Source organism: Poecilia reticulata, chromosome 19 (assembly GCF_904066995.2).
Source record: "Poecilia reticulata chromosome 19, P_reticulata-male-v2, whole genome shotgun sequence".
In the NCBI taxonomy this organism is placed as follows: domain Eukaryota; kingdom Metazoa; phylum Chordata; class Actinopteri; order Cyprinodontiformes; family Poeciliidae; genus Poecilia; species Poecilia reticulata.
The window spans coordinates 3,261,627-3,274,981 of NC_088848.1; the positions used below are offsets into that span (position 1 = coordinate 3,261,627).

At 39.4% G+C, this 13,355-nt stretch overlaps 1 protein-coding gene across 2 annotated transcripts in view; it reads left to right on the plus strand.

Moving 5' to 3' along the window:
• LOC103481250 (SH3 and cysteine-rich domain-containing protein 2-like) overlaps positions 1-5,747 on the plus strand; it is a 28,691-nt gene extending 22,944 nt beyond the window's left edge. For both annotated transcript variants that reach the window (XR_536257.3, XM_008436621.3), the window contains exons 10-11: positions 2,370-2,507; positions 2,717-5,747. Coding sequence is in view for 1 of the 2 variants with exons in the window: in XM_008436621.3 (XP_008434843.1) it covers positions 2,370-2,507; positions 2,717-2,815 (237 nt within the window). In the remaining variant the exon portion in view is untranslated. The remainder of the gene's footprint in view (positions 1-2,369; positions 2,508-2,716) is intronic.
• Positions 5,748-13,355: the final 7,608 nt, after the last annotated feature.

Genomic DNA, 13,355 nt, shown 5'->3' on the forward strand with positions numbered 1-13,355 from the left:
GAAATAAGTCATGACTTACATTTTTACCAATGTAAGTAATTCACACATTTCTATTAAATAAATGTAGACTGTTCTAAATATTTAGCACAAGTGTATTTTGGGACTCGCACTTCGATAAATCTGTATTTCTGACCCATTCTCAAATCTTAATTCTTTTTGGCACCTCTTCTGTGAACTCTGATTATTTCCATCCATTTTCTTACACCCTTGTCCCTCAGTGGGGTCGGGAGGGTTGCTGCTGCCTCTCCAGCTAGCGTTCTGGGTGAGAGGCGGGGTCACCCTGGACAGGTCGTCAGTCTGTCGCAGGGCAACACAGAGACACACAACCATGCACACACACACACACCTAGGGGCAATTTGGAGAGACCAATTAACCTGACAGTCATGTGTTTGGACTGTGGGAGGAAACCGGAGTACCCGGAGAAAACCCACCATGCACAGGGAGAACATGGAGACTCCATGCAGAAAGACCGGGGCTGGGAATCGAACCCAGAACCTTCTTGCTGCAAGGCAACAGCTCTACCAACTGCGCTCTGATTATTTATTTACTCCAATTTTTAATTGGATAGAAGTAGGTCTGAAACTACAGTATTTTTCGCACTATAAGGCGTACCGGATTATAAGGCGCACCTTCAATGAATGACCCATTTCAAAACTTTTTGCATACATAAGGCGCATAGAATAGACGCTAGTTACGGTTGCCACCCGTCCCGTATTGAACCGATACGGGACATGATTTGTTCCGTTCTCTATAAATGTGGATGTATAATAATAAAGAAGTGGTCCCCGAGTACTTTATATAGTAGCTGCCCCAGTCATTGTTTCACTCAGGGTGTTGGTGTTGCGATATTGTGCCCAACTGCTTTCTGGGTAACACAGACCAACCGACACGCTGCCGCTGCAGCCTCTGTCTCTCTTTCCTCCCCCCGGCTTTAAATGTATAGCGGCTGGTCCCTTGGTAACCCTAGTCGAAGCACCCAGATGAATATCTAAAGCCACTTTGTTGACATAAAGAATGTCAACAAAACAGTCCGACTCTGGTCAGCGAGGAGAACCGTCTGCTACTGGGCCGGGTCATGGCCGGACGATGGTCACCAGTCTCCATTCGCGCACAGCATGTTGGTGGAGAACGTGGTGCTAAATGACCTGCAGACGACCTGATTATCAGGTCGGTAGGTAGATAGGTCAGTCAAACTTTATTAACAAACCAGCGTTCTGACAACTATCCCAGCATGCACCGCGCGCTTCTTCTTCTACTGGCGAAAATGAAGTTGGCGGCTGCTTACCGTAGCTGCTAGACCTGTTGTGGCTCAATATTGGTCCATATATAAGGCGCACCGGGTTATAAGGCGCACTGTCGGCTTTTGAGGAAATTGAAGTTTTTTAGGTGCCTTATAGTGAGGAAAATACGGTAATCAAAAGTTTCCTTGGATGTGTTTGAGAACGTTGTCTTTTGGGGAAAAAATCGACCTTGACTTCAACTTTCAGATTCATTATTAAGTATTTCTTCATCCTTTTATTACAACAAGTAACAAGTAAGCTGATACTTCATGCTTATAAACAGGAACCACCCCGTGATGTTTCCACTGCTGTTTTTGGGATAAAGTGCAGAACTATTTTTCTAGCAGCCATTGTGTTTTTGGTCTCCTCTGATGTAACTGGAGTGTATTTCACCGGCATTTTAATATCTGTCCAAACTTCATCAACAAACTTTAACCAAGCTTTTCTCTTCAAGTTTTCACAGATGCCATTTACTTTTTGTTTTCGTGTATTTCTTAGCTTTCCTAAAGTTTTTCTTTGCTCTTGCGATTATTTTTTGACTCCTTTCTCAGAAATCTTGAGAGGAGCGGCTAGACGTCGTTTATTTATAATGAAATGATGTTCTTTTGTGTTTCACTGAGTTTCGGCTGCGAGGTGCAGCATTCAGACGTTTAAAAATATATTTTTGTGCAACTATAAAGTTGAAGAAGTCTCCATTTCTACCCATTATGACATGATTCCTGTGCAATAATTCAGTAATGAAAAACAATGTATTGGTCATGAAGTAGGACTAATCAGCTGATTGACTGCTTTTTATGTAATAATTTTTCTGGCTCTCTATTCCTTTTTGAAGCTTTATTAATTCATTCCATCTCCACTTTATTACACATCATGTTTAGACTAAATCTGCCTTGTTTACTGTGTTGGCATTAATTTAAAACATTTGGGTTTAAAATTAATGCCAACGGCCCCATTAGGAATAGATTTATTCAGAAAATAATGGTTAGTATTTTTGCTTTCCAGTAACTTCTGAATAATCTCCCAGAACAAAGAGAAACATATCTGCGTAGACCAGCAGGCCGAATGTTTGTGGATGTTGTGTTTACCAGGGGAAAAGCAGAGACAAGGTGGGATTTTTCCCAGCCAACTTTGTCCAGCGGGTCCGACCGGGTGAGCGGGTGTGGAAGGTCACCGCTGCTTTCCATGGCAACCGAGACAAAGGCCAGATGACTGTGAAAGAGAATCAGGTGCGCAACCAGGAGATGCACACATTTTTCCTGCCTTCTGCATGCACACACTCGCTCTAGGCGTTTTTATTTCTAAGCGGATGCAAATTAATGCAGAAAGTGTTAAAATTATAGAGGACAGCAGTACGTAGCTTGCAGCATCTGCTCAGTTTCCACCCAGGTCCTAAAAGTGTTTTCTCACCCCTGCTCCTGTTCTCCCTCCTCTGCAGATCTGCATCGGGAAAAACGAGGAGATTGACGGCTTCCTTCGGCTGACTAGCGGGAAGAAGAGAGGCCTTGTCCCTGTGACGTTTCTGCTGGAAATATGATGGCAATATTTCAGATTTCTCCTTGATTTAGCAGCGGAGCTCCCAGGGATGGAGGAAAACTCGGGAGTGTTTAGCCATCCACCCTCCTCCACCCCTCCAAGTATCACTGCTGCATCTTGAGTGGAAAGCAGCCTGCAGCTTTGGCTTTTTGGCTGAAGATTAAGACAACCAGGAGCTTCTTTAGAGCTACTCTGCTTGTAGCACAGCTTCACTTTGTGAAGCTTCTTATATTTTCACCAGAGGTATGTAGCAGTTATTTTCAAGAGAATGAGTGTGACGGTTCTCTGGCTACCTCATTAGCCGTCTACACTGGCCACTCACTCACAAAAAAAGGGGAAAGGACCTTCTTGTCATGATGCCAAGGCATGTTGAAGTTATTTGTGAAAAGAAAACTTTGGATAATACACTGGATGTGTATTGCTGTTGCTTGTGCAAACCCGTTTTTGGTTGAGTAGAGTGGAGATTAATAATTTTGGTCACAATGTCCAGGTTTAATGGTACATGACTCAGATTCTCGAGCATAAAATGATCCAGGTATTACTGTGTACTAATGTCTTTTCTGCTCTATCTTGGTCCAATCAAAGTCACAACACACCGTTTCTCTCTCTCACGCACTCGAGGGTTTTCCCTGCATCCCAAAACGCTTTTCGGTGATTACAGAACGGCACATTTGCACTCTTCACAGCTTCAATGTGACAAAAACTTGCATGCACCTTGGGGAGCTCTTGGTTTGCCCTTCAAAGGTTCTCCCATCCACACAATTTTCCAGAGGGTTTGTATTTTCACTTTCTTCTAATGTAGCTCAATGGACCATTAGGATCTGCGTCTAAAGCTACGTTCAGACTACAGCCTGAAGTGACTCAAATCTGTTTGTTTTTTTGTTGTTTGTCAAATCAAATATTTAAATTTTAAATTTTTTTTGCCGTGGTCGTTTATACTTCCACATATAAGCGACCTGTATGTGATCTCCAGTGTGAACTACCAACGACCTGAAAGTGTCCCGCATGCGCAGTAGAGGGCGCAATGACGTCACGTATAGAGAGCGATTTGCCAACCCCCATAAACAAGAAGTGCTGCGGAAGTAAACATGGAGGCTAACGGTGGAGCTTAGCTTACATTTTTAAAGTTTTTGTCCGACTGGAGCAACATATTAACAACTTAACCCTTTTTGTCGCCGCCATTGTTGTTTTTCTTCCAGCTTGCGCGTATGGGGACGCAGAATAGTGACGTTAGTCGAGCATCAGTGACGTTCAGGTCTGTTGAATGCGACCTGGACGTTCGGTCACATTTGAATCGGAAACGTTTCGGATATCCAAGCGGCCCGGGTCGCATTCGAAAAGAATCCGACGTGTTTTGTTCAGACTGTCATGAAAAGATCAGATTAGGGCTGAAATGATTCCTCGAGAGATTCGAGTACCTCGATTATTAAAATTCCTCGAGGAAAATTTACCTGCCTCGAAGCTTCGTTAATTTGTTTTATCATTTGGCGCACCGTGTTTCAGCCGGAACATTATTTGCGTTGCGCGGAGCTCTGACTTCCGCCTCTGAGTTGTTGACGGAAGCTACGTGTTAGCGGCATAACGTCCAATCTTCAGGTTCGGCCCGCGGGGATTTTACTGATTGGTGATAATTCCGGGTTTTCATCGTTTTTGTGGGACCAATAAACATCCTTAAAATGACCGGCGCGATGCCGGGAGTTCGGCAGCCTTTCTGCTCCGGAGCTGCTGGTTGAACGGCGGGAAGAAGCTGAGGAGGATTTCTACAGGTGAGCAGAGAGACTGAACACGGCGGGCGGCTGAGGGTTGATGCTTACAGGGTAAGAGCAGCTTTACGGACGAACCGCACAATAAACTTATATCATCCCAGTCTGAACAAACGGGAGGCGGAACATGGCTGGTAGATGAGTTTCTGAACGGAGGAGCCGTAAATATCCCGTGTTGCTCCCCCGGTCTACAAAAAAGTAACTGGTAGGGAAGCTCAAATGTGGAAAAAATAGACTGATGTTGATATCTGATAGTAACACTGGTGTTATGGAAGATTTACCAATATTTTATTTGATAATTGTTTTTATCCGATTACTCGATTAATCGTAAGAAAAATCTATAGATTACTCGATTACTAAAATAATCGTTTACAACAGCCCTAGATCAGATACAGGTCGCATTACGGCCAAAAACATCGGAAATGGGTCACTTCAGGCTGCAGTGTGGACGCGGCCTATGTGTATTATTGTTATGTCATATAATACGAAAGAGCAACTGATTAAAAGCCATATTCAGGTTTCTTAAAGGAGAAAATTACTAAATGCTGTCAGTCTTTTCCACGGAGAACTAATTTTCAAATCTCCTTATTTATTTAATTTATTGATCTGTCATAAATTATAAGGCTTGGTTAAACTAAGAGTGTTTGTATATAGCCTTCTTAAAACACTGTGTATATATATATATATATATATATAAAATAGCTCCTGAAAGCAGCTAACACAAAGTTTTGCAGCTTTGCAGGAGCCGACTGAGGGCATTAATTTCTCTATTCTTACCTGCAGGAGATTCCTGTTTGTCTCATGTATCTGCAGCATGAAATGCATCTCTTTGCTCAATTACCATCTCGCCGTGTCAGCACAAATATTTCAAGATACTATGCACAACGGTTCTAGTCACTCCCTTTGTTTTGTTCACAGCTTATTTCCAAAGCAGCTCAGCGTGTCTTTGTCACTCAGTAGTTTTGCGAAGATTTAAAATTGGACTTTGAAATCAGCGGTCTTGTGTGTTCACTGTTCTATTTCAATAATCCTCACTGACTAGAACTAGGATTGGCTCAGGATAACGATTACCAGTTCTACCTAACTGCACACCTACCAGGCTTAGCTCTCAGCATGATTGGTCATCATGTGATCCTCAAATAATGCTAATAAAGTTGGATGAACATTCAAGTTGTGTCTTTGGTTATTTAAAAAATAATGGTTTGTTTGTAGTGTTTGGTAAGGATGGAAAATGGGAATTAATGCCGTGTTTTTTGAGGTTTTTCACAGTCGCATTTGGTTGGTTTCTTACAAATTCATCAAATAAAATTTTATTTGTATAGCAAATTTCGGGAACACGGCATTTCAAAACTTCAAAGAATGCACAGTCAACAATTGAAACGTTACATTTCGCTGTTGCACAGCAGATTGTTTTAATTATTTCACTTATAAATGTTTCAAAAGCAACTCAGCAGGTGGGTTTTTAGTCTAGATTCAAATGCACTCAGTGTTTCAGCTGTTTTGCAGTTTCCTGGAAGTTTGTTCCAGGTTTGTGGTGCATAGAAGCTGAATGCTGCTTCTCCGTGTTCGGTTCTGGGGTTGCAGAACCAGAAGACCTGGAAGGTTGCTATGACAACAGCAGATCTTTAATGTATTGTGGTGCTAAGCTGTTCAGTGATTTATAAACTAACAGCAGCATTTTAAAGTCTATTCTCCAAGCTATAGGGAGCCTGGGGAAAAACTTTAGAGCTGGATGATGTGTTCCGTCTTCCTGGTTTTAGTCAGAACTCCAGCAGCAGCATTCTGGAAAATCTGCAGCTGTTTGATTTTTTTTTTATTATTAATTTTTAGACAGACCTGAAAGGACACTGTTGCTGTAATTCATGCGACTAAAGACGAACGCATGGATGAGTTTCTCTAGATGGCGCTTATAAATTCATGTGTTAGAATGGCCCAGTCAAAGTCCAGACCTAAATCCACTTCATTATCTGTGGAAACATTTAAAAACTGATTTTCATAAATATCTCAAAAGACAACGTTAGCCACAATAACCATGACAGATAATGTTTTCAGACAAACAATAAAACATAAAATTATTTTTTCCATTTTTTTTCCCCAGTGTTTCTGAACACACTGTAAAACATTCATTCACGTTGTGCAGTTTAACCTCAAATTCACAGAGTAATTTCACAAACCCCTTGTACAGACATTTTCTCTTTCCTCAAACTTTCTGAGCGCTTCCACTGGAATTGGTAGTGACAAGACTGCGTTTTTCTAATAACCATAAATAACACGATTAACTCCCAAGGAAAATGATTTTTAACAGGAGCAACTGGCAGGCCGTGGACTGTAAGCTGGCAGAGAGAGCACCGTGTCTCTCTGTGAGCTTGTGTTTCTCCCTGCTGGGGTGCGAGGAACATTTCTCAAATCATGACCCAGTTCTGTTATCGAAGTGGATCAAATGTGATTTTCATCTCTGCGCCGAGGCAGACAGAAATGTGTGCAACTGGCAGGACATCAAGTCAGATGAACGTTTCGTAAAATTGCTGATTTTGGCGCTCAAGACGGTGCGCTGCTCCAGAAATGCCGCGCACTTCCTGCACAGCCGAGACCTTCGTTTTGCATATACTAAGTGAAATATGCCTGAGGAGAAAATCTGAAATTATCATTAATTTTCTCAAACAGCAAAACTGATCAGTTGTGTCTCCTTCCAATCATGCGAACCCTAGAAAAGATCTTAAAACGTGTGAGATGTTGGACAAACAAACGCTAACAGCAGTAATTTGGGTTATTTAGCTTTTCACAAGAGAAAAAAATGGGTTTAATTTTTTGGTGTCAGATTTTCACCATGTTATTGATTTATAACGTCAGTTTCAAATTTAATATTCATTAGCAGGCTACATATTTAGTTTTAATAACTCCAAAATAACCAATTTTGGTTGGTTATCTCGAACCAAAATTTAGGTTGTTACAAACTAAATATGCAGCAAAATATACACAATAAATGTCAATATTTAGTTTTGAAACTAAATAATTATCTCTAAACTTTTAGCTTCAAACTAAATATGCAGCTAAATATACAAAACGGATGTAAATATTTCGTTTTGAAACTAAATTAGTTTTCTTGGGAGTTAATTGTGTTATTTATGGTTATATAGGAAACTAAATATTTAGTTTTGAGACTAAAGATTTAGCTCTAAACTAAATATGCAGTAAAATCTAAACATTAAATGTAAATATTTAGTTTTAAAACTTAATATTTAGTTCCAAACATTTAGCTTCAAACTAAAAATTTAGATCCAAACTAAATATACATAATAGATGTAAATATTTAGTTTTGAAACTAAATTATTTTTCTTGGGAGTTAATCGTGTTATTTATGGTTATTAGGAAACTAAATATTTAGTTTTCAAACTGAATATTTAGCTCCAAGCTAAATATGCAGCAAGTATTACACAATAAAAGTACATATTTAGTTCTAAAACTAAGTATTTAGCTCCAAACATTTAGCTTCAAACTAAATGTTTAGATTCAACTCAATGATAGAAGCTAAACATTTATTTATAAGCTAAACATTTAGCTAATACACATATTAATTTGCCTCTAACCGGAAGTGGACTTTTAAAATAAAATCTGGGTAAATGCAAATATGTAATTTTAAATTAATTATGTACATTTCTAATTATATAACTTGTCTGAAACGGAGGCATTTCTTAATGAATGCAGAAAATTTGACTGAAAAATGATCCCCCATTGTTTTGGGGTTTTTTTAGCTGATGCTAAATCAACCCAATTATTGCTGTTAATCTTTGACTGTGCACCTTTACAACAGTGGTTCTTAACCTTTTTTGAGGTACCGAACCCCCCACTTGCATATGTGCATTCACTGAACCCTTCTTATTCCAACCCCCCCACACACACACAGAAAATACTTTGCGGTATTCTGATTTAGTAATTATATTAGCTGTGTTACCACCTCCACACCACTAGAGGCAGTACCAACCCCGAAAAGATGCGACTAAGGAGCAGATTTAGACTACAGAATTTGGTAAAAACTGAGTTTTGCAGAAGTAAATAAAACACAAGTTCAAATCCATGCTGAGAGTGGAGCTCCTTCAATCAGGGCTCCTCCGCAGCTCTGATTGGCTAAGCAATGTAACGTGATCCTCTGATTGGCTAAGCAATGTAACGTGATCCTCTGATTGGCTAAGCAACGTAACGTGATCCTCTGATTGGCTAAGCAATGTAACGTGATCCTCTGATTGGCTAAGCAACGTAACGTGATCCTCTGATTGGCTAAGCAACGTAACGTGATCCTCTGATTGGCTAAGCAATGTAACGTGATCCTCTGATTGGCTAAGCAACGTAACGTGATCCTCTGATTGGCTAAGCAATGTAACGTGATCCTCTGATTGGCTAAGCAATGTAACGTGATCCTCTGGCTAAGCAATGTAACGTGATCCTCTGCAGCAAGTGATGACAAAGCGGGGCGTCATCACAACTTTACACAAGTGTGTCTTTACCTCCGCCGAACCCCTGAGACTGACTCACCGAACCCCTGGGGTTCGACCGAACCCAGGTTAAGAACCACTGCTCTGCAAGCAGCAAATGTAAAACTGGCTCTTTAAATGTGCTACTATCATCACCCACTTCTGTGCATCTTCAAGACGGAAGCAGAAAATGCATGACAGACTCCCAATCAGCAGGATCCATGATCTCAGCTCAGGGAGCAGAAATATTGCAAAAAATGGAGAGAGAGAAAAAAAAAGAAAGAAATATCAGCGCTTAAAATAGAATATGATTAAACAGGCAGGCAGGAAGAAAGAAGCACTGTCAGAGGAAAATAAAGCTTATTTATGCCTGCTGACAAAACACTATGGACCCTCTGCATCAAACTTCTGAATAAAAATAATCCCTCATTTTTTGCGTCAGCTGACATGGATGCTCCAGTCTGTGTACTCACTTCGCCATAGACATGAAAACATCCCCATACAGCATCACACCTAGAGCACATTTATTAAGTGTACCAAGCTGATATGCTGGCTTTGGCCTTATCACCGCCGGCAGGTATGCGAAAGCTCAGCAGAACCGATTGAAGCTCCTCTGCGCTCGGATGTAGAGCTTACAGTTCGATTTTTGTCTTGGAAATCAGTTGCAACCTGTGCAGAAGCAAACGGCGTCAAATCCTTTCTGAGACGATTCTCCAGATTCTAAACGCTGATATCCTCTCGGTCTAATCAGCAGCAACGGATGCATTTTAAAGGGTTTTGACCTTTTGAGTCGAATGTGCAAAGTGTGAACAGATCGCAAAGCCTGTAAAGTGTTTTTCATTTATTTATAGGCTCCTTATTCACCTAAGAAAGCTGAGTTACCAAATTAACTTTTTTTCTGTGGAGTACCTGTAAATCATATGGGTTTTTTAAACGCCTCACTGCAAAAACACAAAATCTTACCAAGTATTTTTGGTCTAGTTTCTAGTGCAAATATCTTGGTACACTTGGAATAAGATAAGCTAACTGGAAATAAACTTTTCAGCAAGATAAACGCACTTGATTTAAGTAAATAACTCCTTAAAATTTATGAAAAAGTACTAATTCCATTGGCAGATAAAGTAACTTAACATGGGAAAAATGTCTTGTTACAGTGAAACAATCTGCCAATGGAACAAGAATTTAATCAATATTAAGGAATTATTTGCTTTAAAAAAAGTCCCCATCTCTTGCTACAAGGAGACTTAAGTTAGTTTTGTCTTATTTCAAGATATTTCCACCAAAATTACTTGGTAAAATTTTATGTTTTTGCAGTTTAGTTGGCAATCTCAGGTAAGTTAAGGTAATTTTATTTATATAGCACATTTTCAGCAACAAAGCAGTTCAAAGAGCTTTACATGAATTAGAAAGAAATACAAACAAAACAAAACCAGATGAATGAGAAACAATCAGCAAAAGAAAAACTACACTTTAAAATATTCCAGTTGCCCTTCTAAGTAGAAAGTCCAAGATAACATAAAGGTGTTTATTCTTTTTTATTCTTGTGTAATTTCTCCTAGCATTTACTAAGTACATGTGCTACAGAAGCTGTTTTAAATATTTTTAATGTAATTTTGAGATGCATATTGGTGGTTATGATCCTTGATTGTTTGTGTTTTGGTTTCCTTTTGTGTTTTGACCATTTCCTTGTTAATTATATTAATTTAGGTCTTGCCATACTATGTTCCGCTCACTGTGCTCATTATTGTTCAAACTGTGTTGCCCTACAGCTTCATTCTTTTTTGGTTTCTTGTTCAGAAATGTCGGGTTAAGATGTATTATAATATTTTTCTGGACCAAAACTTGGATAATGTCAAGATTAAACAAATTTTGGAGTAAATTATGTTTTTCTGGTGATGGACAAAAACTTTCTGTTTCATGGATGAAAAAATGTCCATGTATTGTTGGTAGTTCTGTAGTTTTACTCTGAGCTGTGCACAGCTTTCTGTTCTGAGTCGGCTTTATGAAACATTAATGAATAGATGACACTGTTATTCAACCGCCTGGGTGAAGTGTGGTTTTACAGAAGGATCTATTTATGGTTGCAGTTCACTTCCGTAAAATACAGAGAGAGGTTTCAGCTTAGGAACAGACAAAAAACAGTGATCTAACGTTGTTTACCAATAAACAAAAGGTATTATATAAACTATGAAATAAGAAAATTAAATTAGCTTCAAGGTGTTGCCTGTAGGACTAATTTAACATGGTAATAATGAAAGAAAAACTATTGAACATGTTGATAAATTCTGTTTTTGTTGGTTTGCTACCATTAATTTCACTAGAAGAGTTTGCAAGTTAAATTACCAATAATCTGCAGTCCCTCATTCTTAAAACACTAAAAACTTCAATTGCTGTTCATATTAATAATTTCCGTTTTATCAGAGTAACGTCTCCAACTCAGGCTTCAGAAAACATGTTGAATATAAAGGTTTAATGGCAGTTCAATTACAAAAAAAGTCTGACTAAATTTAATGCATTTAAAAACAGTTGCCCTACACCAACTTTCAAAACCCAGACAATGTGACCAAGATAAGCATTCTGCGATAAAATGAGAAGCCATCCATCCATTTTCTTTCACCCTTGTCCCTCAGTGGGGTCGGGAGGGTTGCTGGTGCCCATCTCCAGCTAACGTTCCGGGCGAGAGGCGGGGTCACCCTGGACAGGTCGCCAGTCTGTCGCAGGGCAACACAGAGACACACAGGACAAACAACCATGTACACACACTCTCACACCTAGGGACAATTTAGAGAGGCCAATTAACCTGACAGTCATGTTTTTGGACTGTGGGAGGAAACCGGAGTACCCGGAGAAAACCCACGCATGCACAGGGAGAACATGCAAACTCCATGCAGAAAGACCCCAGGCCGGGAATCGAACCCAGAACCTTCTTGCTGCAAGGCAACAGCTCTACCAACTGCGTCACTGTGCAGCCCACTCTGATTATTTATTTACTCTAATTTTTAATTGGATAGAAGTAGGTCTGAAACTACCGTATTTTGAGAAGCCATATTTTAAATTTCAACGTCCATTGTCCATTCTTCCGTAAAGAAAAATGGATAGTTTCCACTTATTTTAAAATATATAGAACAGTTTGAGCATTGTTGACTCAAAAGGGCTGAAAACATCTGCATAGCTTATTTTATTATTATTATTATTATTATTTTGTTCTCCTTCTACTTCACAATTATGCACTAATTTGTGTTGGCCAATCACATAAAATCCCCAAAAATACTTTCTAATTACTATGTGACTAAATATGAGAATCAAAGGGATGTAAACACTTTTCCAAGACACTCTGTATATATTAAATAATTGGTTTAAATGCATTGCAGTGCACATATACTGGTTGTAATGGTGAAAATAGATGCACGATGTACCAGATGTTGGTTTCTTTCCTTCTCTGATGTTTCTCTGAATTATGACGCAGAGCCAGGCCTCCTCTCAGTGTTGATGTTGAACACTTCAAACAAGATCACGCTTTTTCACCGTTTACCGCCTCCATTTCCAACTTCTGGGCCACAAAGTGTCTTTGATGCGACTGTTGGCTTCTTGACCTCCTTACAGTGAGAAGTGGGCAGGACACCAGGGTGTTTTGCATCAACTCGATGTTATCCGTTGCTTTTGATCAAAAGGTTTTGAAGGATTTACTTTACCTCAGTGTTTTTAATGACTGCAGGCCCCGTGGTGATTTATCTCCACATTAGGTTGCAGCTCTGCATTAGTTACACAGACAAAGTAGAGCCTTCATCCCCCTAATCATTAGGTAAACACGGCCTCTTTTAGGCTCCTCGTGTCCTGGTTTTCTGTTCATTTTACAAATTACCATCATGCAAAAATATCATCCATCCCTCAGAAGAACTGGGATGAAAAAAAGAGTATTTTTTCTCTATACATTTCCATCTTAGATATTATAAGCGCTTACTGTTAAAGGTTTGCTTTGTAGGTTGCAGATAAAAACATAATTAAAAGATGTATCTTATGTTTAATTATTAAATCTGCAATAACGTGTCTCGGGTATGTTTCCTCATAAAAGCTCAGAAATCTGACATCAGGTCCTTTTTATGCTTCACCACCCAACTTTAGCCTTCTTTGCCCTTTAATAAATGGTTTCTGGATTTACTCTAAAATCTTAAAAGCGCACTTCAAAATCCATTAGGTGTCTAAAAAGGGAAAAAGGATTTGAGATTCGGGGATATGTGCTTTATGTTCCACTCCAACAGATCCAATAGATCCATTTCTTTCCAAAAAGAAAAGTTTTAAACAAGAAAGT